The following is a 26,127-nucleotide window of genomic DNA, read 5'->3' on the forward strand; positions in this document are numbered from 1 at the left end:
AAAAGGGGAGAGAAGAGTACAAACGAATCCTTGAGGACACCGAGGTCCAACAGTTACCAACTCCACCTTTCTTTCTTCTCCCCCCATCTTTTTTATTATGTATTTATTGATTTTGGTTGGTGTGTTATAAAGGAAATCGCAGGCATATCATTTCATCCATAAAGTTTCAGAATGAATCTCTAACAGATAGACTTAAAAACTAAACCAAAATACCATGATCACACCTACCAAAAGCAACATTCTTAGTGGGTCATTTTAGAATATTTAGGCTAACCTGGAGGGAAGGGGTAAGAGGAGGATTCTTTCCCAGGTGGGGCTAGAAAGAGGAGGTATCCGACCCCAGGACACCCTGGTTACAGCAGGAGATGGGGGCGGAGAAGTCGGGGTTCTGAGTTGGTGAAGCATGGGGTTCAGGGTTGGACCTGCACATCCAGGTGCCTGGAGAACATCGAGGTGGGGATACAGCGAAGGCCCGTCAGCTCAGAACTGGGGTGGGACCCGGTGAGCCACTCGAGGCAGTGGTGGGTGATAATGACACAGAGATATAAGTTAAAGCTGTGGTTTCAAGCTGGGGTGGCTGGTAAGGGATGGTGTCAGAAAAGGGGGAGTCAGGATGGCTTACAGGAGGCCTGATTCCCACAGGATCCAAGGCCAGCAGAGAGATTGCCCTAGGCCTCCCTGTTCTGCCCAAGGCATTTGAGACAACCCACCTCTCTCCACCTCCACTTGGGACCGGCGACCCTCCCACCTCATCACAGCCATCACTGCTTTGACCTTTAAACACACACACACACACACACACACACACACACACACACATGCACAGATCCTTTAAACATTTAAGTCAAGTTACACCACTTTGCTGCTCGAACGCTCCAGTGCTCCCAACATCCCTACAATCGCCCGTGAGGCCCTTCATGCTCTGCCTTGCCTCCCATCCTCGTCCTCTGACCTTACTCCCTCCACTCTGGCTCCAGCCACCCTGGCCTCCTCTCAGTCCTGCAAACACATCAGGACCACGCTGGCCTCAGGGCCTTTGCACCTGCTGTTCCCTGTGCCTCCCTCACTTCCTTCAGGTGTCAGTTTTGAGAGACCATTCCTGGTCACCCTGTCTAAAATCAAACCTCACCCCATCCTTGCATCCCCACCTGACTCACTTCATTCTGATGTTCTCCCGGGCAGCACTTGCTAACAACTGAAATGCAATGCATTCACTTGTTTATTTCCCATCCCCACCCCTGAAATAGAGCATAAGCTCTATGAGGGTAGGGGCATTGTCTGTTTGACTCGACGCTTTATCCCCACGGCCAGGAAGAGTCATTGCTCATTATATTTGTGGAATGCATAAGTGGGCGTGCTGGCCCCAGAGCCAGGCTCTCCCCCTGCCCCCACTGTGTTCCAGGCGTTCCCCCCTCCATCACCCAGGAAGTACCCAGGGTGTACGGTGGGCGTGTTCAATACCCTTCCCGAGCCAAGCATTGAACTGGCATCCTTTGAGTAAATCGAATCAGCTCACCACACAGAGAACACAGTCGCCACCCAGAGGACTCAGAAAAGCAGCAGGAAGATCACTTCAGATGGAATCCAAGTCCTCAAGTGGAGGTCACTTCATCCTCTCCGACTCCTAAGCCCCGATCACTGGCAAGGGCCACACCGTCCACCCAGGCTGGGAGCATGACCTCAGCTCCCCGCTTCCATCTCCTTCCTCCATCAGCCCCACCCTCCACTGAGCCCCTTTCCTCGACCCTCCCGAACTCTGCTCGGGGCTGACCCCTGGGGACCACTTGCCCACTGGTCTGACGGCAGGTTCCTACACCTTTCCAACAAACTCTTACGTTAAATTCTTGAGATTGAATTACCTGGATGGGTTTGTTTACCTGGTTTGTTTAACCTGCCTTGACTCCTTTGATGCAGTAGGAATTACCAATCGCATTTCACAGAGTGGGAAACTGAGGCTGCCAACCTCGATGTGAATTGCCTGAGGTTACATGATGGGAAGACCGGGTCTGTGTGGCCCCATCTTTGCCTCAGTGTGTGCTACTGCCTGTGCTGGGGTCGCAACTGTTTCCCTTCCTTCCTCCCTCCCTCCTTCCCTCCCTCCCTTCTTCCCCCCTCCCTTCTCTCTCTCTTTCTCTGTCTCTCTCTTTCTTTTTTTATGGTAGTAAAATACCTTAACATAGGGCTTCCCTGGTGGCGCAGTGGTTGAGAGTCCGCCTGCCGATGCAGGGGACACAGGTTTGTGCCCCGGGAAGATCCCACGTGCCATGGAGCGGCTGGGCCCATGAGCCATGGCTGCTGGGCCTGCGCGTCCAGGGCCTGCACTCCGCAACGGGAGAGGCCTGCGTACCAAAAAAAAAAAAAAAAAACCATAACATAAAATTGACTGTTTTAACCATTTTTGAGTACACTCACGCTGCTGTGCAGCCATCACCAGCGTCCATCTCTGGAACTCTTTTCATCTTTCCAAACTGAAACTCTGTCCCCATTACACACTGACTCCCCAGCCCCTGGCACCCACCCTTCTACTTTCTGTCTGTGTGAATGTCATGACTCTAGGGACCTCATATAAGTGGAATCACACAGTATTTGTCCTTCTGGGACTGTCTTACTTCACTCAACGTGACGTCCTCAAGGTCCATCATGTTGTAGCAGTGGTCAGAGTTTCCTTCCTTCTGATTTCTTTCTTTAAAACAAGAACATGTTTTTCATGTTCACGTAGCATCATTAATACTGTTATTTACAGTGGACCCCCAAGTGGTGGGGGAGGGGGAGGAGTATTTACCGTTGACACAGTTTACACCGGCCAGCGCAGGGCTCTAGTAAACGCAGACTGATTTCTACTCGGTTTTCATTGTCTTTAAATCCTCTGCAGTCAGGACCCTCCTTGTTACCCATGTCCCTCGCCACCTGCTCCATCATCCCCCAACTCCGTGCATCACTGGTTATTTATAAATGCCCGTTCATTTATATTAATAATGTAAAAGGGATTAAAAAAAGAACCCCAGAATTGGAGAGTTGATGTCACAATTCCTCAGGGGATCCAGGGAAGGTTTTGTCCTTGAGGTCAGTCTTTGAGAATCCACAGCTCCGTGGGAATCCATGGCTCCTGACAAAGGCAGCTGTCACCGTCCTTGGCCTCTGCACATGCGAGCTTGTGTGTATGTGTGTATATGTCTGTGTTTCTGTGTGGGTATGCCGGTGTGTGTCTCTGTGTCTGTGTGTATGTGTGCATCTGTGTATGTCTGTGAGTGTGTCTGTGTTGCGTCTGTGTATCTGTGTGTATTTGAGTGTGTCTCTGTGTCCATGTGTCTGTCTGTGTGTGTCCCTGTGTGTCTGTGTGTGTGCACACATGTGTCAGAATGTCCCCAGATCCTGGGGGAACTCTAACTTCCCAGGATGCTGACGCTTAAGGAGTTCATTTCAGATTCTTGGGAAATGCTATTTGGCCCAGAATCAGGAGAAGAGGAGGAAAGGGGATATTAAGGAAGACAGAAAAAGGAACCCACATTGATTATTTATCAAGTCTGAGGCTCCCCAGTAAAATCAGGTCTGAATCCTTCCACACAGCAGTTATTTCCTCAAAGCATTTGTATTTTCTGGGCTGTTCGGCACCATCCCTCCCAAGTTTCTCATCCACCTGATTGTCCTAAGCATTTGGTTTTCTGGGGGTGAATTTTCTCCTCGTTGGGGCCGCTGAATAGCAGAGGCACAAGTCGCACCCAGGGTCCAGGGTTGTGTGTGGCTTTCCCCGACACCACGTGACCTCAGGAACTGGGCTGTGGACACGGCTCCTTTGGGAGCAGCTCCTGGGTGCCTACTCTGTGCTGGCCTCTGCGAGGTGCAGGAGTGAACCTGACAGGGTCCCTGCTGCCGAGAAACTAAGAATCACAGTTGTCATCGCTCGAGCACCGAGGCTCTCACAATCACATAGGGTCTTTGGTCCACCATCATCACCTCACCATGTGACAACTGGGTGAGATGGATATTATCATCATCCCAGATAAAGGAGGGAGGGAGGTATTCAAAGACAGCACTGTGTGTCCAGCACGGTACTCCCACTCCCTGTGATGGCTCTGTGGGGGACATGCTGTCCTCACAGAGTACAGAAGAATAAGGCCAAGGTTCACGCCACCCCAGTCTGGGGCCCCAAAGGGAGTTGTGACATAAATACGTGTTGAACGGATGGATGGATGAATGGATGGATGGATGGATGATAATGATAAATGAACAAATGGATGGATGGATGATGGATGGATGCATGACTGGATGGTTGGATGGATGCTGGATAGATGAATGAGTGAGTGATGGATGGATGGATGAGAGATTATTCAGCTGAGCTGAGGTTTGAATTCACCAGTTATTTGACCTTGGGGGATCCACAGAAAGCAGAGATTCTCTCCTTCAGAAAAATAAGAATAAATACTTCTTGACAAAGAAGAAAGATGCCGGGGGGGATAAAAAGTGAAAACAATTTTTAGCTATTTTGAGATAATGAAATGAAAATGGCACATAAAATCAAATTGAGATATAGGTCTAAATGCAGTATGAAAGAGAAAGAAACACAGCTGGAGAAATCTATCTGCAGCAAGCTTGACCACCATGTTTCTGGGATTCCACAGAATTCACGATTAATTAGGAGATCTCCAGTTGACTTGGAATCAGAGACTTGTCAAGCTGGGCTGACTTTGGAGAACTCCTTGCCCAGGTCCAGCTTGTGTTAGAGGAGCCTGTCTTAGGCCTCATCTTCCATTTCAGAGTCTGCAAGGAAGTTTCCAGCAGTGGCTTGCTCGGGCTCTCCCCTCCCTAAGATGACCCTGCAGAATTCCAAGGGTCTCTGGGGCGATGGGCTATTTCTGGGCCCAGGCTCCGTGTCCATGTTTGGCCTTCAAGGAGCACACTGTGAACTTTCCTGCACCTGCCAAGGTTTCAACCGGCAACCCTCCTGGGAGGGCACTGATTTCCGCCCCCTTCCTCCAAGGAATCAAACAGCAGCTGGGAATGCAGCTCCAGGAGCTGCCAGGAAGTACCCTCCAACCACCACCCTGGGGCAAAAAACCGAAGGGAGGATCTTGAGATATCTCTGACAGGCATTTGTTACCTTTTTGATGCTAAAAAATAATTTCAGATCCTAAAAACAGTCCTTCTCATTGAGAGAAACTTTAGGCAACACTGATAAATTTAAAGAAGATTTAACAAAAATCACCTGAAATTCTGCCGCCCAGAGCTAATGGGTCTGACCACCTGGCTGAGGATCCTTTCAGGTAAGCTCTTGGTGCCTCTGTTTACACAGCTGCCATTTTGCAAAAAAGGGCTCAAGCTGTTCTATAACCTTTCTTAAGAAACAAAACAAAACAAAAAAACCCAACAGTCTGCTGTGAGCCTTGTTCCATGCCAGTAAATATGAATTTGCATCATCAGTTTAAAAAATACCCATTGTGCCTTTATTTCACTTTATTTTAGTTCATAATTCGTTAGATTATGAACTAATCCCCTATGGATGGACATTTAGGTTGTTTCCAACTTTTCATCCTCACAGTTTGACCATCCCAATAGCAATCTCCTGCAGAATTTCCCCTTCTGCTCCCTTCTATGCAAAGCTAACTCAGAGATGCCTGAAGGAGGGAAGGAGAAAGAGAAGAGAAAAAAGGAGGAGGAGAGGACAGAATAACGGCATTTGGGCTTCTAAAGAGGTTCCCCTGAGGAGCTGAGATGGGAGCCTGGGTGAGCAGTGCCTGGTGAGGGGCTGCTCCAGGCCCAAGGTGGGAAGTTGGGGCCAGAAGCCTCAGGCTTGACTCAGCTGACCTTCCTCAGATCGGAGGGTTCCAGAACCTGGATACCCTAGAGGCATGTGTCCAGCCTATACATCCAAACTGTGTGGAATGTGAAGCTGGGACGATGAGAGAGGCGGCAATGAGACGCTCCCATGAGAGAGTGGGGATCGGGCTGCCGACGACTCTGCCGACACCGGCAGAAACCGGCTGAGGATTACCAGGCATGATAAATATATTCCAACTCTGTCCTCACGCCACCCCCCCCCCCCAGCCCCAGCCCTGAGCCAAGTTCTCAGAGCTCACGGCTCCAACACCTGACCTTGCTCAGAGGAGCCCAACATGCTGCAGGGAAGCTCCCCAGAGATAAGCAGAGGTGGAGGAAGGGGGAATTTCTTGGGGTCTCCATTCTGAGTCACGTGGGGAGATCCTTAACATGTAGGCAGCGTATCACCACTTAAACACAATTTAAAGACGAGCCACAGGAGAAAATAATTTCATAGCACATATCCAACAATGGCCTTGTGTCTAGAATATATAAAGAGCTCTCAAAATTCAATAATAAGAAAACAAACTACCTGATTTTAAAAAAAAATGAGCAAAAGATCTGAACAGACACCTCACCAAAGAAGATACGTAGGTGGAAGATAAGTATGTGAAAAGATGCTCAATATACTGCATTAACGATGATTAGTCACAAATTTTAAAAAAGCATTTTCGAGTCCACAATCCATTTGATCATTTCATCAGTTCTGTGAAGTTAGTAGTTGTTGTTATTACTATTATATTATTTTAATAATAATTATTCTTTTTTTAAATTAATTTTAAAAATTTTTATTTATTTTTTGGCTGCATTGGGTCTTTGTAGCTGCATACTGGCTTTCTCCAGTTGCTGCGAGTGGGGGCTACTCTTCGTTGCAGTGCATGGGCTTCTCATTGTGGTGGCTTCTCTTGTTGCAGAGCACAGGCTCTAGGCACGTGGGCTTCAGTAGTTGTGGCTCGCGGGCTCTAGAGCGCAGGCTCAGTAGTTGTGACGTACGGGCTTAGTTGCTCCGCGGCATGTGGGATCTTCCAGGACCAGGGCTCGAACCCGTGTCCCCTGCATTGGCAGGCGGATTCTTAACCACTGTGCCACCAGGGAAGTCCTGTTGTTATTATTATTTTTCCCATTTAATAGTGAAGAACTGGGAGGCTCATGGAGGTTAAAAGACTTACTCAAGGTCAAAACTGAGACTCAAAGTCATGGAACTCTTTCCACTTGGGAGGTCTCTGCATTCTAAGAATGTTCTAGCAGCCAACACTTTGTATCCAATTGGACAAGGGCACACTTCTCTTTTTAAACAAGGAGAGAAGACCACACCCACCCACAAACTCCCACCATCATGGATGGACAGACCAGCTTCATAAGCAGGAGGCCCCTCGGAGTGTACAGTAAACGTGTGGAGGGGGTGACCACTGAATGTCCAACAGCAGTGGCACGCGTAGGCTGGGAAAGCCCACCCTGTGGGTCTTCCAGAGCTGGCGCTTTGCTTCACAGGAAGGCGGGGCGTTGTCCCAGGAGCAGCTGGCTCCTGCCCAGGGCCTAGCACACGGCAGGGAATCTACAGCTTTGGCTTCCTGACTGCGGATCTGAACGGGGGTCCCATTTACTTTGACTTACCTTGAGTGAGAACTCTGTTCCATCCGAGGTGCTGGGCCCTGGTCCTGGCACTGGGGGGCCCTCCAGGGGCACTGCCAGGGTTGGGGGTGTGGTCCTCAGGCTGTAAAAGAACAGAAGGATTGAACATGGCGCTACTCCCCCGCCTTTATCTCCCAATCTCGTCTACCCTCCCCAGCCCTTCTCCTGCTATAGCACTCAGCACAGTGTTTCCCCACCAGAGGCACAGAGTCAACAGAGCAAACTGCTCGGAGGCAGAGAAAGAGTCTAGTTAACTGTGTGTCTTTGCTAGGGTAGCAAAGAACCTGGCACAGACCTCAAAGGACTGGGGAAAGGAAAGAAGGGGGATGGGGGGAGAGATTGACACATAAGGACTATCAAGCCTATTTCCTAAGCCGGCTGCTTGGGGGAAGGGCCCAGCCCTCTGTGTATGCTAAGTCCAGGGGTTTCTGGATGTAGATGACAAGAACAACTTCCATCTGGACAACCCCCCGAACAGAGTACTGCACTTGGTGTCATTGTTTCCCATACATGGTTCGGGCTTTCATTCATTCAGCGAATATTTATCGACCATCTAATAGATGTCAGGCACTTGTATGAGCTCATTTAATTCTCATAACAAGCCTATTTGGTAGGTACCACTTTCCCCATTTTCAAGATGAGAAAATTGAGGCACAGAGAGCTCATAAGGGGCAAACCCAGAGAATTTGGTTTCTGAGTCCAAGTTCTTGACCACCACACTCTAGTGCCTCTCTGTAAAGAGACCAAGCCCCTGCCCTCACCTTGCTTATGTTCTATGAGGCAAGACCCCCAAAATCATCCAGTAGATCTATAATGCATTGTTTGGAGAGTGAGTTAAGTGCTAGGAAGAAAAACAAAGTCATTTCTCAGACACTGACTTGCTGTGTGTCTTCTGGCAAATTGCTTCACCACTCTGAGCCTCTGTTTTCTCATCTGCTAAAAGTAGGTCATTACTCATCTGCCCTATGCACCTGCCTGGGTTGTTGGAAGGATCAAAATGAGCTCATGGACAAGGGAGGCCTTTGTTTTCGTGGTTGAACCAACACCAACCCATGACTCCAGGGAATTTTTCGCCCGAGGGGATTCAGGTCAGCTTGCCTTCTATAGAAAGACATCACTAGACTTCCCGCTGGTATCTTTAGGGGCTAGATGACTCCAAGTCCAATGTGATTCTTAGTGTATCTTTTAAAAAATATTTATTCAGGGCTTCCCTGGTGGCACAGTGGTTGAGAGTCCACCTGCCGATGCAGGGGACACAGGTTCGTGTCCTGGTCTGGGAAGATCCCACATGCCGCGGAGCCGCTGGGCCTGTGAGCCATGGCCGCTGAGCCTGCACGTCCGGAGCCTGTTCTCCGCAACAGGAGAGCCCACAACAGTAAGAGGCCCACGTACCGCAAAAAAAAAAAAAAAAAAAAAAAAAAAAAAATTTATTTGGTTGCACTGGGTCTTAGTTGAAGCAGGTGGGCTCCTTAGTTGTAGCACGTGGGCTCCTTAGTTGTGGCACATGGGCTCCCTTAGTTGTGGCATGCGTGTGGGATCTAGTTCACTAGGGATCGAACCCGGGCCCCCTGCATTGGGAGCACGGAGTTGTAACCACTGCACCACCAGGGAAGTCCCTCTTAGTGTATTTTTTTTTTTTTTTTTTTTTGCGGGTACGCGGGCCTCTCACTGTTGTGGCCTCTCCTGTTGTGGAGCACAGGCTCCAGACGGGCAGGCTCAGCGGCCATGGCTCATGGGCCCAGCCACTCCACGACATGTGGGATCTTCCCGGACCGGGGCACGAACCCGTGTCCCCTGCATCGGCAGGCGGACTCTCAACCACTGCGCCACCAGGGAAGCCCCTCTTAGTGTATTTTTAAAGGCAGAGAACAATGCATGCGCTCACCTACTCTTGGGAGGTAGCAGTCACCTGACAGTTACTTCAAAGGCCTTCCCCAAGCACACTACTGAGATGGAACTTTCTGGAATGCTGACCATTAAAAACTCCGCCGTGAGAAGCTCAAACCAAGAGACAGGTGCTGGATGTCCTACATTTGCTCCAGATTTGTTTGCAATCCTTCACCACCCTGTTCCGTGTCCCAGGAGGCTGGCCTTCCCCTCTGCTCCCCGCTGCCTCCCCAGGTCCCCACTCTGCTGCTGGGTCTGGTTGGGCAGTAGCTGTGCCAGCTCCTAAGGGCCACGCCTTTCCTACAGCCATATCTGGGGTGTGGTGGCTTTGCGGTCACCTCTCTAGGGGTAGGGAGGGTACCTCACCACCCTCCATTGGTTTCCCCTAAGGTTGCCCCAATTAGTCAAGAGTCTCTTCACCACACTCTACACAGTGATCCCACTGGAATGGGCTCTTTCCCGCTGGGGCCCGGGCTGAAAACCTCCTGTTAGGGAACATGCCTTCCCAGAATCACGGCAGGGCCGGGTCCCAGTTCTCACTGCCACTCTCACTGCTCGTTAGCCAGACGATGATGGTCATCAAGATCATCACGGGAAGAAGCTAGTAGGACCCTGGGCTTTGGGTGGGGCACTGCATTCCAAGGATGGACTCTAGGCCACCACTGCCAGGGGAGGGCTCCCCCCATTGCCTCTCCTGGCTGGCTGGGTGCCGTCCTCAAAGGCCCCAGGGAGGATGGAGGTGGGGAGGCCTCCTCCCCTGCTCTACCCAGAAAAGCTCCACTTTTATCCTGCACAAACCAGACTTCTGCACAAAGGTCTGCCCTTTAAGAGTCCTGCTGCTGCAATGAACATTTTGGTACATGACTCTTTTTTAATTATGGTTTTCTCAGGGTATATGCCCAGTGGTGGGATTGCTGGGTCATATGCAGCTCTATTTACAATAGCCAGGACATGGAAGCAACCTAAGTGTCCATCAACAGATGAATGGATAAAGATGTGGCACATATATACAATGGAATATTACTCAGCCATAAAAAGAAACGAAATTGAGTTATTTGTAGTGAGGTGGATGGCCTAGAGTCTGTCATACAGAGTGAAGTAAGTCAGAAAGAGAAAAACAAATATCGCATGCCAACACATATATATGGAATCTAAGAAAAAAAAAGAAAGGTCATGAAGAACCTAGGGGTAAGACGGGAATAAAGACACAGACCTACTACAGCATGGACTTGAGGATATGGGGAGGGGGAAGGGTAAGCTGGGACAAAACGAGAGAATGGCATGGACATATATACACTACCAAACGTAAAATAGATAGCTAGTGGGAAGCAGCCGCATAACACAGGGAGATCAGATCGGTGCTTTGTGACCACCTAGAGGGGTGGGATAGGGAGGGTGGGAGGGAGGGAGACGCAAGAGGGAAGAGATAAGGGAACATATGTATATGTATAACTGATTAACTTTGTTATAAAGCAGAAACTAACACACCATTGTAAAGCAATTATACTCCAATAAAGATGTTAAAAAAAAAAAAAAGTCCTGCTGCTGAAGAGATGAAAAACAACCCTGTCAGGGGATCAGACTCTGGAGAGCAGCAAGGGGCGGGAATGGTGCCTCGGCAGCATCGCGGACAGCCATGCTTGAATGAAGGCATCTCAGTCAAAATCTGATTTTACCTTTGGGGAAACTGAGGTCCCACATGGGAGAAGTGAGGTTCATCCTCAGGCGTGAAGCAGGTGCTGCTAAAGGTCAATGTCATCACTGCTTATCAATATGATTCTTCATTGCTAGATTCCGGTTTTCAGAATACCATAACATGCTGTAGGGATCAGATGATAATAGAAGACATCTGCAGAACATTACTATATACTAAATAAAAGATTCTTTGGGTTTAAAGTAGCTGCTTCCTGGGCCCCAACCCAGAGAGACAAAAAGGGAAATCAGCTCTGTACTCAGTTGGGTTCCTTTTTCCTTTAAGAGTGAATTGAGGCATCAAACCTAAACATAAAAGCTAAAACCATACAACTCAGAAGAAAACACGGGGGCAAACCTTCATGACTTTGAATTTGGCAGTGGTTTCTTACATATGACACCAAAAGCACAGGTGGCAAAATAAAAAATAAATTGGACTTCATTAAAATTAACTTTTGGGGATGTGGGGAGGGAAGGATTGGGAGTTTGGGATTAACAGATGCAAACTTGTATGTACAGGATGGATAAACAACAAGGTCCTATTCTATAGCACAGTGAACTATATTCAATAACCTGTGATAAACCATAATGGAAAAGAATATGAAAAAGAATATATATATATATATATATATATGTATAACTGAGTCACTTTGCTGGACAGCAGAAATTAACACAACATTGTAAATCAAATATACATCAATAAAATTTTAAAAATAAATTAAAAAAATAAAACTAAAAAAATAATTAACTTTTGTGCATTAAAGGACTTAGCAAGAAATTGAAAAAGCCCACAGAATGGGAGAAAATATTTGCAAATCACATATTTGATAAGGGCCCAGTATGTAAAATATATAAAGAACTCTTACAGCTCAAGAACAGAAAGACAAACAACCCAATTTAAAAATGGGCAAAGGACTTGACATTTTTCCAAAGATATGCAAATCACCAACAAGCACATGAAAAGATGGTCAACATCATCAGTCATCAGGGGAATCTAAATAAAAACCATAATGAGATACCACTTCCCACCCACTAGGACACCCATAGGTTTTTTGTTTGTTTGTTTGTTTTTTTGCGGTATGCGGGCCTCTCACTGTTGTGGCCTCTCCCATTGCGGAGCACAGGCTCCGGACGCACAGGCTCAGCGGCCATGGCTCACGGGGCCAGCCACTCCGCGGCAAGTGGGATCTACCCGGACCAGGGCACGAACCCACGTCCCCCGCATTGGCAGGCGGACTCTCAACCACTGTGCCACCAGCGAAGCCCCACCCATAGTTTTTTTAAAAAAGGAAAATAACAAGTGTTGGTGAGGATATGGAGAAATTTGAACACTTGTGAATTGCTGGTGAGAATGTGAAATGATTCAGCCGCTGTGGAAACAGTTTGGTGATTGCTCAAAGAACTAAACAGAGAATTACCAAATGGCCCAGCAATTCCATTCCTAGGTAAATACCCAAAAGAATTGAAAACAAATATATGCACATATATGTTCACAGAAGCACAATTCACAATAGTCAAAAGGTGGGAACAACCCAAATGTCCATCAATGGATGAATGGATAAAGAAACTATGGTCCATCCATACAAAGGACGATCATTTGGCCATCAAAAGGAATGAAGTGCTGATACATGTTACAATGTGGATGAACTTTGAAACCATGCTAAATGAAAGAAGTCAGGCACAAAAGGTCATATATTGTTATGATTCTATTCATATGAAACCCCTAGAAGAGGTAAAACTATAAAGACAAAGAGCAGATTGGTGATTGCCAAGGGCTGGGGGAGAAACTGTTTCATGGGTTGTAGGTTTCCTTTTGAGCTGATGAAAATGTTTTGGAACTAGATAGAGGTGGTAGGCAGTCACATGACATTGTGAATATACTAAATGCCACTGAGTTATTCACTTAAAATGGTTAATTTTATGTTACTTTTTTATCAATTAAAAAAATAGTGAATTAGGGACCTGGGGGTGGAGATGGGGTGATGGCAGATGCCAGGAAGAAAGTCCCCCAGAGGCCATCTCCAAGCTTGAGAAGGGCACAAAGGACTCTTAGAATCCATCCATCCCATTTTATAGATGGGAAAGACAAGCCCAGAGAGGACAGGGACTTGCTCAAGGCCATGAAATGCATGGAAAACCACGCAAAAATTAGAGGTAAGGCTTTAGAACTCAAAGCTGCCACCACACCAAGGTGCCCCATGGGCTCTGGCACCACACCAAGGTGCCATGGTGGGCTGGAGGGGGCCCACAGCCATCATCAAGGGAGGGAAGTCCAAGTTCGTATTTCTGTCCTGAGTTTGTGAAAGGGACAAAGTCATCAACCAATTGTTATCCAGGCTTATCCATGCCCAAGGCTTCGGATAAGCCCACCCAGGGCCTTACTCCTTGATCATCAGCCTCCTCCATGGTGCAGTTACAGCTTTAAGAGGAAAACTCATTAGCCAGCTGTTCTATTTCTGCCCACAGCCTGCATCCCTGAGCTGAGGTCATCAGTTTCCCCACGAGGGCAATGGGAGGAAAGCAAATGTCCTAGAATCAAGGCATTCACTGATCCCCCCTAAGGGACCCGGGAGTGTTCAGTCAAGCCCTGGAAGGTGAGGCCAGCTGAGCCACTGGAGACCTGGGAGGTTCTTTTCTTTTTTAAGTTTTGCTGGCTCAGACCTGTTGGGCAGGTATAAAAGGGAATGGCCAGCCTCTGCTGGGCACCCAGTCTCTTCCAGTGTGGTCTCAGGTAGGTACCATAGAGGATGCTGGGGGAGATGGGAAACGGGGAGGGGGTGCCGTGGAGAAGCCTCCAGAGGAAAAGAGATGTAATGATGAGAGATTTGCAAAGCGGACTAGGGGGCGGGCATTTCTTGAGGGGCTGCAGAGTGGGCATATCATTCAATGCTCCACGGGATCTGGATCTACGGGGCAGGAGAGAGCTGCCTCGTTCCACGGAGAGACGGGATTTGAACCCAGATCAACCCCACTTCACTGCACCACCCGCCTCCCCCCAGGGGATTGAAGGGATGCTAGAGTCACGCTGGGTTCAATCCCCACCACCCCCTTCCCACACTCTGTAATGCATCTCTCCCCACTGAGGACCCTTTTAGCTTTTGCATTCCACAAGCTGAATTTTTTCTATGTTTTCTGGTTCATGATTTTGAAAAATGGGTCTTGGTTATCAAAGATGCCTGGAAAAGCAGTTGTCTGGGGGCGGGGGTAGGGGGCAGGAGTGGTTTGGATACAGGGTGCCCTGGAAGGTGGGGTCACAATTGAGCAGGAGGCTGGTGGCCACTGAGAGGGGTGGGACCTAGTGTCAGTGGCCTGCACAGCCCTCAGGCAGTGCCTGGTCCCAGGGGTCTGTGCCCCAGGCCACCAGGCCAGGGCAACAGCCATCACACCTTAGCCTGTGGTTCACGGCAAAACCACCATTAAAAAAAAAAAAAAAAAAGCAAGCAGCCTAATTGGAATAAACAAAGGAGAATTTCTGGCCCTTCCTCCCCCACTAGGACAATTTAAAAGGAACCAGCGTTGAGACAGGAGCAGTTGTTCTGTTTTAATGACAAGCCTAATGCATTTTTAAAAATCTGACCTTGCTGATACTCACATTTTCTTTTCATGTGGATTTTGGTCTCATGTCCCTGGTGACTTCCATCTATGTCAAACAGAACCACAAAAATGAGACCACAAAAAGGCAATGTTTTGGTGTCATCAGGGACAACAAATGGCAAGAGGAAGTTTATGTCGCACAGTCATATCTTCCAGAAAGGGGGTGGGGGACAACGAAACCACTGAGCTGCCCACGGTGACTTGTGGCAGAGCTGAGTGAGAGCCTGGTCCCCTGGATGCTGGACAAATACTGTCCAAAGCTACCAGCAGAAACGAAGGACTCCCAGCCCCGTGCTCCCCAGAGACGGGACCCAGGAGGGATCAGGTAGGGTTCCTACCCTGGGCTGGGGGGTCTCCAGTGGTAAAACAATTGCATCGTGATGTTCACTACCCTTAACTGAAAATGTATCATTTCCTCCCCTTTTTAACACAGTCGTATTAGCAATACCTGTGACTGTCAGCAACGGAAGTCACTGATATTTTCATATCATATTACAATTGTTGCAGAGAGGTCAAAAGATTGTTAACTCTCACGGTTGCTTCAAAACTAAAGTGGTTATTAGACCTGCCGTTAGGAAGCACACCTAGTGCTGTATCATGCATGTTTAATACTGTGTTAATTACATTTCAATATCATTTGTTTCCTTGGTGATCTTATACAGTTTATTACCTGAATTTAAAATTTTGTCCAGTGAGACCACAGACATCACCAGATGGACAAAAAGGTCAGTGGCCCATGAAGGCACAGAACCCCTACCTCCCCACACCCCACCCATACCCCTTCTCTCATTCTTATTTTCTGCAAAATGGACCAGCTTTGGGGTTGGGGAACCCAGGCTCCAATCAGAACTCTAAGCTGGACCCCACAGCGAGATGAGAAGAGGAGAAAGTGTCTGGCTTTGCCTCCATCGCTTGCCTGTCCTGGCTCAGCCTCTTTTGGAAACACCACGACCCCTGGCAGGAAACACTGGAGCTCCCCAGAGGATACCTTGGTATAGGTATAGGTATAGGTATAGGTCGTGAGACGCTCCATCCCCAGCTGGGTTACTTAAAGGTGGAGGCTGTACCCTTGGCTTGAGAACAGCACTGCTGACAATGGGGCTCAGAACCACATCCTCCCCAAACCTCCAAGAAGTTTCTTCACCCCCAAGACAAACTGCGACGCCCCTGACTTCTCTCTTTGCTACTGAAAGTCCCCAGTCCCCCTCCTTCCTAGTTTGTCTGCATTTGGAAACCAAGAGGTCCAGCCTTGACCCCAGGCTGGCCTCATCTTAAGAGAGGTAACCATTGAACCGGGGGCAATTATTCTGCACCAGGGACTCGCTTAGCATCTGGTAAAGCCTGTGGACCTCTGCTCAGATTGGAGTTTTTAAATGCATAAAATAAACTACGTAGGGTCACAAAGGAAGCCAATGGTATTAAAATCCAGTTATCAAAATATTACAAAATCAGTTTGTGATATAGCAATTAAAAGTGTACTTTTTTGTTAGTAGATTTAAATAACAACTTCTAACCGAGGGTCTCATAAGACCATCACTTCAAAGTTGAGATGAGGGTAAGTCATATTTGGAGATGCCTGCTACAATGAAAGGAGAATAGCTGTGATTTCTGTTGGGGACAAGCCACAGCAGTGCTGGTACTACGGTGGCTTGTGGCCTCTGCTCAGACCTTAAGGGAAAATGAAAACCAAGTGGTAATTCTTTTCTCGTCCCAGTTCATGGTTAAAAGTGCATGCTTTAACCTCTCTTGGCCTTCGTCTTCTCCTCCATAAAATGGACTCCCTGATCCCTACCTCACAGCCTTAGTGTGACGGGCATATGGGACCACAGATGCAGAAGTGTTTTGTGGTGGCTAGGGGTACACAACTCTGAGGAGTTATCAGCTTCTTTCTTATTCTTGGTTACTAAGATCTAATAGCAGCAAGACATTCAAAGTGACATGAGAGAAGCAGCCCCATGTCTCTCCCAGGCATTTGCCCCAGGCCATACAACAGTCTTGGCAAACTATCCTCTCTTTCCCCTCCAGCACCCAGGGAAGTCCTGGTTCCCGCCCGTGGTTCCTTCTCGCTCCTCCCTCAGCCAAGCCACAATGCCCAGTGCATCCAGAGGCGAATGTGGGGATGACGTGGATCCAATGCCCTTCCTGACACCTTCCGAAAAGGAGAGAATGGAAGCCATGAACAAGCCCTATGACATCAAGAGGTCTTGCTGGGTCAAGGATGAGAAGGAGGGCTTCATTTCTGGGGAGATCCAGTCCGAACAGAGCGACCAGGTCACCGTGAAGACGATCACCAACCAGGTGGGAGGGGAATAATCCCCAGGATGAAATTGAGCTTTAGGAGTGGTGGACACCCGGGCTCAAGAGGCAAGGTGGCAAAAAGAGCAGATGCCTCCGAGTCCCCTGTTCTGGGTTCAAGTTCAGACTCAATGACACTCAAGCTGTGGGGCCCTAAGCAGGACACTTTCCCTCTCTGAGCTTTGGCTCTCTTACAACAGAGAGTCCAACATGATAGGACATGAAAGTACTTTGTATGCTCTAAAACAGTGCATGTGTGAGACAGATTATCAGGAGAGTTACTTATCTTTAAAGCCCCAAATTATCTTATCTTTAATTCCCCTTTCATGGGGAATCTATTTTCTAAGAATGAGAAGGAACATCCCACCCATCAGGAGTGGCGCTATGTGCCCGTGATGGCATGAGGAATGCGAGACAGGGCCCCGGGACACCCTGGCCAACCTAAGTGAGCTCTCCAGCGTCATGAGCTACAGATGGTGGCACCAAGCCCTTTGCTGTATTGAGGTGGTGTGCTGGGGCTGGCTTGCCCTGGCTTGTAAGGATCTAACACTAAACATTCGGGGGCTTTGCAACTGGTTGTTAAACCTTTGGCGGCCTGATGTCAGCCATGGTGGAATTGACAAATGGTACAAATCAGGGATTTTTTCTTTTTTTTCCCATGCAGCTGGTTTACTAGCACACCACTCTCTGCTGGTCCACAGTGTTCAGCTACAAGGCGTGACTTGAGAGAGTGGATAGAAATTTTGGTTCATGAAACCCCTCCCCTGGGGCAGACTCCTGGGGAGGCGCTAGACCTTTTGCTTAATGCTTTCAATAACTTGATATAGTAGGATGTATGGGTCCTATTTTGCAGAGGATCAAAGAGATTTTAGGTAATTTGCCTACAGTCACAAAGACAGAAATTGATGAACTCAGATTCAAAGCTTGCTGTACGTGGCTCCAGTACCCATGACCCCTCTACTGCACCACCTCATCTTCCATGGTTGGCCTGCATCCGGGGAGTGTGAAGTCAATCCTTGGTTAATTTCACAAATAAAAGAACAGAGACATTCCATGATCAGAACTTGCAACGTCTAAGCTTTACTGTGTGCCTCCCCTCCCTTTGAGGGGAGTGGCCACAGAAAGATGAGGCTATAGCTGTGGTAAAGTGGGTTTGAACATGGAAGTCAAGCTTAACTCTCAGGAGAAACATCCTTTTCAGAAAGGCAGGGCACTGCAGTGTTGCCAGGAATGATGGATGATGAGAGTGGAGCCCCAGAGGCCCCAGTTTGTGTACAATTTAAGGACAACACAACTTCTGTGAGCATCTGCGGTAGACAGGCCATCCAGCCGGGTTTGGGACAGAAAAGACCAGCTCGTCTGGCTCCTGCAATAAAGGCACAGGCTTCCATTTCTCTGCTGGGGCTGTAAGAGAAGAGTTTGCCTGTGGCGAGGACCAGAGATCAGCAACTACCAGAAATGGACTCTGAATGAAACCTAGCCTGACTTACTAGGGGTGTGGTGACCATTACTGGGTGGATTTTCCAGAACTGTCAAGATTTCAAATTATCTGCCTGTTGGACTCATAAATTATTTAAAGTCCCAGAAATCCCAGTAGGTGTTTAAGTCTCACATCTCAGGCTTCAGGCAGCTGAAAGATATTTGTTTTCTGGATCACATGTCTTGAGCTTCGGACCCAGACACTGCCATTTAAGAGCTGGCATGAGTTTTCATTTACAGAGGAAAAATTGGGGTGCAGAGCGGGGATGGGATTTGCCTGCCTGTGCACAGGAGCTCCAGACTCTTAATGCTGTATTATTTTCACCTTAAAACATCTACTGCTCATCATTGTTGTCTTTTTTGTTTGTTTGTTTGTTCTTGTTTGCTTGCTTGCTTGCTTTCAATTTTATACTTCAAGGTGGTTTGGTGGGAGCAGGGGAATGTCTTTTTATTTTTAATGGGAAAGTTCACTGCTATTTAGAAACCACTACTAATTCTCAAGGCAGAGAGCCAAGAGTCATATCTCTGCAAAGGGTCCCTGGGATCAGTGAGCAAGTTCTGATCAGCTACCAGAATGGACTTGGCTGGAAGAGAAACACAGGTTGGAGGTGCTCTGAATGTAGGGGAGGAACTTCAAGGTCTTTTTACTTGATGCCACTTAAGTTCATATAGTCCTCCCAGCAACCAGCCAAGGAAGCCACTGTCATCCCTACTTCAGAGGGGAGGCAGTTAGGGCTCATATGGCCTTGGAAGTTCCTCCCCATCCCAAGTCAATGAGACACAGCTGGACCAGCAGGTGGACTCACTGATTCCAGCTTTTTGCAGGACACCAGAGAGTGGGTAGTACCCTGTGCCCGATGCCACTGTGGCTGTGACAGTACTATGTCTTAATGCATGTGCTGCTGTCTTGACCCCCCCAGACGCTCACCATGAAGAAGGATGATATCCAGCAGATGAACCCACCCAAATTCTACCAAGTCAGCGACATGGCCAACATGACCTTCCTGAATGAGGCCAGCGTCCTGGACAACCTACGTCAACGCTATGTCAGCATGAGGATCTATGTGAGTGCCAGGGCTGGACGTGGGGAGGAAGGGGAGGCTGCAGATCTTCTGCCCCTCTCCTGATGGAGAGGGGGCAGCTACTCTACCCTCCCCAGCAACCCATACACATTATGTCTGGGATGAGGGCAGAGGGACCACGCTTTTGACGTGTTAGAATTCCCACCCCAAGGCTTTGGCATCTCAGTGATGGTACGATCCCCATGGGCAGCTGACACACCTTTTGCTGAGGCTGTCATCCAGAAGTCTTCCTCCTGACCCCACCCCTGCAAACTCTCCAATCAAAACATCATTTTCCCCCTAGTGACTTCATGTGGCCTCAGTAGAGGTCCTTCCCTGTCTGTCCCTCCACCCTTCGTCCATCCACTCATCTCCCCTTTCCTTCCTTCCTCCATCCCTCCTTTCTCCTTTCCTTCTAGCCAATTCCATCCAACCATTCATTCATTCAACGAACACTGAGCCCTGTGCTAGGATAAGCAAAGCGGGTTACCATCAGTCTCCCTGACCATCTTGGAAATCCTAAGACTTCCCGAAGGTGCTGGTGGCTAAACTTAAAATGGGATATGAGGAAGTTTTGGTGTTTGCCTCTCTAGATGTCTTTACTAAAAAGGAAAGAGGCTATCCGGTAGGACTAGGTGAGCTGGAGCCTGACTTCAAGGTTAGAGGCCGCTGGGGATTTCCTCTTCTGGGCTTTGGTGACAGCCAAGAGGACTGCCCCATGCTTCCCCGCCTTATCCTCCTCAATACTACTTTAGTTCCAGATTCAGACCCTCAGCAGCACCATAGCCCCATGCAGTGCTGGAGGACTGCACTGGAGCCCTGGAGGCCAGTGGGGCGTCCCTGAGCCTCAGCCTGGGAAGAGCCACATCTGCCCCTGGCTGAGCCTGGAGCTTTGGCTGAGAATGTCCGTGCGGGCTCAATGGCCAAGCTCAGGGCTGGTGCTTACTCAGGGCCCCCATGCAGCTGAGCCCTTGCTCCTGTGGGTGGCCACATCATGTCTTTGGGCTAAGGGGCTGCAGGCTCTGTGGAGTGTGGCCTGAGGGACCAGGGCAGGAGTCTCCTCTCAAATCCAAACGCCTCAGTTGAACCACTGATTGAAAAACTGGGGCAGGCAGGACAGCTCCAAGGTCCCGACTGCTGCCCTCTCGTGTCCCTCCTGCAAGGGTGGCGGGGGACCTCTCTTTTACATTCTGACCCAAACAGGGACAGAACTAGCTTCTGGTCCACTATCTGCCCCACCCCACCCTGCAGACAGGGCTGGAGGGAAAGAGTGACTCAGTGCCTGGGTCCCAGGATAAGACACAGTGCATGGTCCTCTCAAGTCTTTACGTGGGTTCTCTTCTTCTTCTCTTTGCTCCCCTTTCTTTGGATCACTTTCTATTTAATAAGGTTCCCTTTAAAAACGCAATATATTGCAGCTCTGCTAAGGAGAAACTGGGGGCGGGTATCCCCACTTGGACCAAAATGGAAAGTTTTAAAGTTTACGTGAAAAGAGGGGGCACCAGAGGTCGATGTGAGTGTCCAGCAGGAGAAGTTTGGGACCCATGGATTTGGCCATTTCCTGCCCTCAAATAATTTCTTTCACTACCTCATTGGTTTCTCTGATTTTTAAAAACTGGGATAATTTCCTTTAAAAATTGCCATGGGGTGAAAAGAGAAGGTGGTGTCTCTTCTTAAGAGTAGATCAAACCCAGTTGTCCACCAGTTGGATTGTGTCCACATAGTGAGGACTCCATGAACTCTCATGGAAAATCTCCCCCATATAGTAAGTGGAAAAAGCAAGATATAAAACAGTATCATATATCACTTATATGTGGAACCTAAAATACGACACAAATGAACATACCTATGGAACAGAAACAGATTCACAAACAGAACAGACTTGTGGTTGCCAAGGGGGAGAGGGGGAGGGGAGGGAAGGATTGGGAGTTTGGGATGAGCAGATGCAAATTAATATACATAGGATGGATAAACAACAAGGTCCTACTGTATAGCACAGGGAACTGTATTCAATATCCTGTGGTAAACCATAATGGAAAAGAATATGAAAAAGAATAGATATATATGTATAATGGATCACTTTGCTGTACAGCAGAAATTAACACAACATTGTAAATTAACTATACTTCAAAAAACTTTTTAATTAAAAAAATAAAAATAAATCAGTATCATAGAATACTATTGCTTGTTTTAAAAACAAGGTGAGGGGATACGAACGTGTCTCTGGATTTGTTTGTATATGTGCATCAAAAACCGTGGAAAGGGGTATTAGAAACCAACACAAAGCTTCCCTGTGGGAGGAGGGGGCGGTCACTGAGCAGCTGGGGGACTTTTTGCTGCGTTATTTATCCATACAAATGACTATGTTATGGATTCAGATAATTAAGCCAAAAGAAAATGAAAGAGGTATATATTAAAGAGAAGGCTGGTTTTGTTGACTGAATAAAGACTCAGACATAGATTTTGCCCCCAGAGAGAACATCACTGTACTTCTCTAGGTTGACAGGATGATCCAGCCAGGATGCTCTGTGATGGGCCAGGATACGGAGGGAAGAGGGCATCAGGAGGGAGGGCCAGCTAACCATCTTCCTTCTCTCCCGCCAGACCTACTCAGGCTTGTTCTGCGTGACAGTCAACCCCTACCGGTGGCTGCCCATCTATGGGGCCCGCGTGGCCAACATGTACAGAGGCAAGAAGCGTACAGAGATGCCGCCCCACCTCTTCTCCATTTCAGACGTCGCCTACCACGACATGCTCATGGGTGCGTGCAATGGGGTCCGCTGGGGCTGTCATGGCAGGGCAAGAAAAGTCCCTTTGCCATTGGGGCTCCAGGTGTATTAGACCCATGTGCTACCCAATCCCAACCCTGACCCCCTCATCACCCGTTGAAGATTTTTTTAAATATTGCTCGGTGAATGCACTTGCTAAGTATCTGCCCTACCTCACACCCCATCTCATCTAAGCATCACAAAAACATGGGATGCCAAGCTAAATAATGTCCAGAACTCAAGTCAACCCTTAACCATTCCCTGTGCAATCTTCACCATACAGTACAATGTGATTTTTATTACTATTTCTCTTTATGTTGCTTACGACTAGGCAGCTTCATGGGACGGTGCTTATAGAAAGAGTGGTTGGTAAATTTTTGGCCCGTTCTGCAAGGATGTGGGCTGCAGAGGCAGGCGTGTAGCCTCAGACCCCATGGGATCCTAGGTCTTCGGTGTCTGTGGGCCACTGCAGCCATTCTTCAAGCCGGGTGGGATGCAGGGAGATGCAGATGGTGTGGTTAGGGTGATGCCAAATGCCGAGTTTCTAAGTGTTTTCTAATGACATCGTCCTGTTGACGGTTCCCTCCCTACAGAGCGTGAAAATCAGTCTATGCTAATCACGTAAGTGTCCCTCCTGCCTCTCAGTCTATAGACAAATAATTAGGTTTGTGTCTTACACATGTCAGTAAGCCTTCTTAGAATTAATTGGCGGGACTTTGTATGGAAATCTGCAGGCAGAGAGCGAGTGGGCTTAGCGGGGACGACTAAGGCTGCATCTGCTAAACCGAGTGTGGGGGGGTGGGGGCCTCCATGTCCCCAAGTCCCCTTCTGCCCTACCCTGTCTGTCCCTGATGGGTGAGATGTGATGATGCCCAGCCCGTACCTTTCATCGTGTTGCTTCTCTGCGGGCAATCTCCTCTTTGTCCTTCACTCGTCTGCTCTCGTTTTCCACCTGCAGTGGAGAATCTGGTGCAGGCAAGACTGAGAACACGAAGAAGGTCATCCAGTACTTTGCCAACATCGGAGGAACTGGCAAACAGTCCTCGGATGGGAAGGTAGGGCCGACTGGGCACAGCTGCTCTCTGGGTTAGGGCCGCTTTACAGATGAGGAGACGAAGGCTTAGAGGGAAGCGACTTGGGTGGGGACCCATAGGGAGAAGGTGGCTGCAGTCCCAGATCTGACCCACTGGATGGACTCTGATACCCCAGGCCACGTCTGCTCCCAGAAGTGCCAATGCTAGAGCCCCTTGTGCTTAGCGGGGTAGAAAGGGGAATGCCAGCTCCTGGTTAAGCTGCTTCTGCAGGCCCTGGCAGCCCCAGAGTGCAGGGAGCACTAGCTGGGCCAGCAGCAGCTGTAAAAAGCTGACAAAAGGGGCTTCCCTGGTGGCGCAGTGGTTGCGAGTCCGCCTGCCGATGCAGGGGACACGGGTTTGTGCCCCAGTCCTGGAGGATCCCACATGCCGCGGAGCGGCTGGGCCCGTGAACCACGGCCGCTGAGCCTGCAGGTCCAGAGCCTGTGCTCCACAACGGGAGAGGCCCTCGTACCGCAAAAAAAAAGCTGACAAAGAGGAAAGGAAGACTTCGGTGGAAGACCAGGGATGCCCAAGGAAGGGTTTTCAGGTTCACATAGGAATCTCTCCACCAAGAGCAAAAGGAAGAAATAGTAGCTAAGAGTCAAAGCCTCTCATCTGGAAGGGGCCCTCCAATGTCAGGGTCTGCAGGGGGACAGTCCTTACTTAGGCGGTGGCCCTCCTCCCAGGTCCCCTCTAGTCCCGCTCTCCCTGCCTCCCCAAGGCTGTGCCCCTCCTGGGTTCCTGGCACATACACCACTGTCATGTGAAAGCCCTGGGTCCCCAGGCAGCAGCCGAAAGGCCACCCCACCTTGTGTTTCTCTCTGGGTCAGGGGTCCCTGGAGGATCAAATCATCCAGGCAAACCCTGTGCTGGAGGCATTCGGGAACGCCAAGACCACCAGAAACAACAACTCCTCCCGTTTCGTAAGTGTGACAGCGGCAGTGGTGGCCCTGGGGGTGGCAGGACAGGCATTATCACCCCATTCCAAGGAAGGAAATCAGGGCTGATTGAAACTTACCAATGGGATGAGTCAAGTCATGGCATCTCCTTCCCAGAGATTTTTATCCGTCAGGGTCTATATCAACTAGAGTCCAGTTCAGTATTGAAATCCAGGCGCTTGAATGCAGAGATGTGGGTACACAGTGATGGAGGGGCTGAGAAATTAAAACAGGAGAGCCAGAGATTTGCAATGGCTGGAAGCTGACAACGTCCTGCCCCCGACCAGGGGGACCATGGCTAGTGGGATGTAGGAGAGGCGCTGTCCCCGGGGCCCTGGTGGATTCTGAAGCTGGTCTGGTGGGAGCTGGGGTCATAGAAGGAGCTCTGTAGTGCCCCGCCTTTCCCTGCTGAACCCCCATCTCTGGCTGTGGCCTCTCACTGCCTGGGGAAACAGGGCTGGGCAAGGAGGAGGTGGGGGCAGGTGAGTAGAGGTGAGGGCAAAAGGTGATGGAGATACAGAGAGTCCTATTTCCAGGAGAGTTTGTCCTTGGTTCTGCCAAAGGTCAGGGAGAGGGATGTGGTGTCTCTCCATAAGGAGACGTGGTACAGCGCCCCCTATATGTGGCTGGTCAAATTCCCACCACTCCTACCTCAAAGCCGAACCCCTCCTGTGGGGCACTCGTCTGCCCCACAAGGTCCCAAAGCCGCAGGCTACCCCCAGACCCTAGATTTAGCTCCAACACCCTCCTTCGCTGCCCATCCGATTGGGAAACCCACAACTCCACATACAGCCGCCTCTGGCCCAGTTACCTTCCTGCAGTGCCCTTAGAATTCGGGGGGCGGAGCAGCCAAACCCGGGTCGCAGGTTGGTCTAGAGCTCCCTCACGACCCTCCCCTCTCCTCCCTGCTCAGGGAAAGTTCATCCGGATCCACTTCGGAACTACAGGCAAGCTGGCCGGAGCTGACATCGAGAGCTGTGAGTCAGGCTGCTTTTGGAGGGTTCTTGGGGCTGGGACCAGCTACACAATGCGTGGGGTACAGCACACAATGAAAGCGCGGGGCTCCTTGTTCAAAAAGTGTTAAGAGTTTCAAAACAGCAGCAGAGGGACTCAAGTGTGGGGTCCTTCTGAACACAGCCTGCCACACCCAGGAGGCCGGCCCTGCCCCGAGTTCCCCCCCATCAGGAGCCAGGCCCCCGCCCAGGCCGTGGGTCTGGGGCAGAAGAAGAGTGGACCCATGACTGGCCATGGCACTGGGATTTATGGGGAGGGGAGCCCTGCTTTTCATGGAGCCCTGAACTCCAGGAGAATGGGCTGAACTCATGGGCATGTCTTATTCTTTTCCAGATCTCTTAGAGAAATCTCGTGTCATCTCACAGCAAGCAGCTGAGAGGGGCTACCACATTTTCTACCAGATTCTCTCTAACAAGAAGCCTGAGCTTGTCGGTAAAGATCTTTATGTCTGTCTGACTGTCCCTTAACTCGCTTTTCCTCTATTTTCAATAATGAAAGAATTCCCATGTATGGAGGGTTCGGTGTCATACCTGCAGTTCTACATGAATCCCTTTAGTTTAGAGTTATGTGAAGGGGTTTTGGGAAGTTTCTCAAAGTTCTACTCACATCCATCTTCACAACAGACTATGAGGCTTCACACTATTGTTGGCCCATTTCACAGATGGGGCCTTGAGATGCCTGCAACTCATGGCTGAGACATGGACCTGGGATATAGGGCTTTAGACCCCCCACGTCTTGCTCGGACAGCAGCGGAGATGTCAGCCCAGGACGACTGCATGTAACAGGCTCCCCTCTGAGTGGACGTAGCCCACTGAGTACACAGCTTGGCAAGCACACTGCACTCACCCCCTCAGCTTGATGCCCTTGTGCAAGCAACAAC

The 26,127-nt window shown here is 49.2% G+C and overlaps 1 protein-coding gene across 1 annotated transcript in view; it reads left to right on the plus strand.

The window, feature by feature from the left end:
* The first annotated feature begins 16,707 nt into the window (after nucleotides 1–16,707).
* Nucleotides 16,708–26,127, plus strand: part of LOC136134470 (myosin-16) — a 52,837-nt gene continuing 43,417 nt past the window's right edge. The window contains exons 1-8 of the mRNA XM_065892055.1: nucleotides 16,708–16,917; nucleotides 19,314–19,457; nucleotides 22,059–22,215; nucleotides 22,816–22,843; nucleotides 23,181–23,277; nucleotides 24,126–24,218; nucleotides 25,147–25,210; nucleotides 25,581–25,679. Coding sequence (XP_065748127.1) covers nucleotides 16,708–16,917; nucleotides 19,314–19,457; nucleotides 22,059–22,215; nucleotides 22,816–22,843; nucleotides 23,181–23,277; nucleotides 24,126–24,218; nucleotides 25,147–25,210; nucleotides 25,581–25,679 — 892 coding nt within the window. The remainder of the gene's footprint in view (nucleotides 16,918–19,313; nucleotides 19,458–22,058; nucleotides 22,216–22,815; nucleotides 22,844–23,180; nucleotides 23,278–24,125; nucleotides 24,219–25,146; nucleotides 25,211–25,580; nucleotides 25,680–26,127) is intronic.

Source organism: Phocoena phocoena, chromosome 15, assembly GCF_963924675.1.
Source record: "Phocoena phocoena chromosome 15, mPhoPho1.1, whole genome shotgun sequence".
In the NCBI taxonomy this organism is placed as follows: domain Eukaryota; kingdom Metazoa; phylum Chordata; class Mammalia; order Artiodactyla; family Phocoenidae; genus Phocoena; species Phocoena phocoena.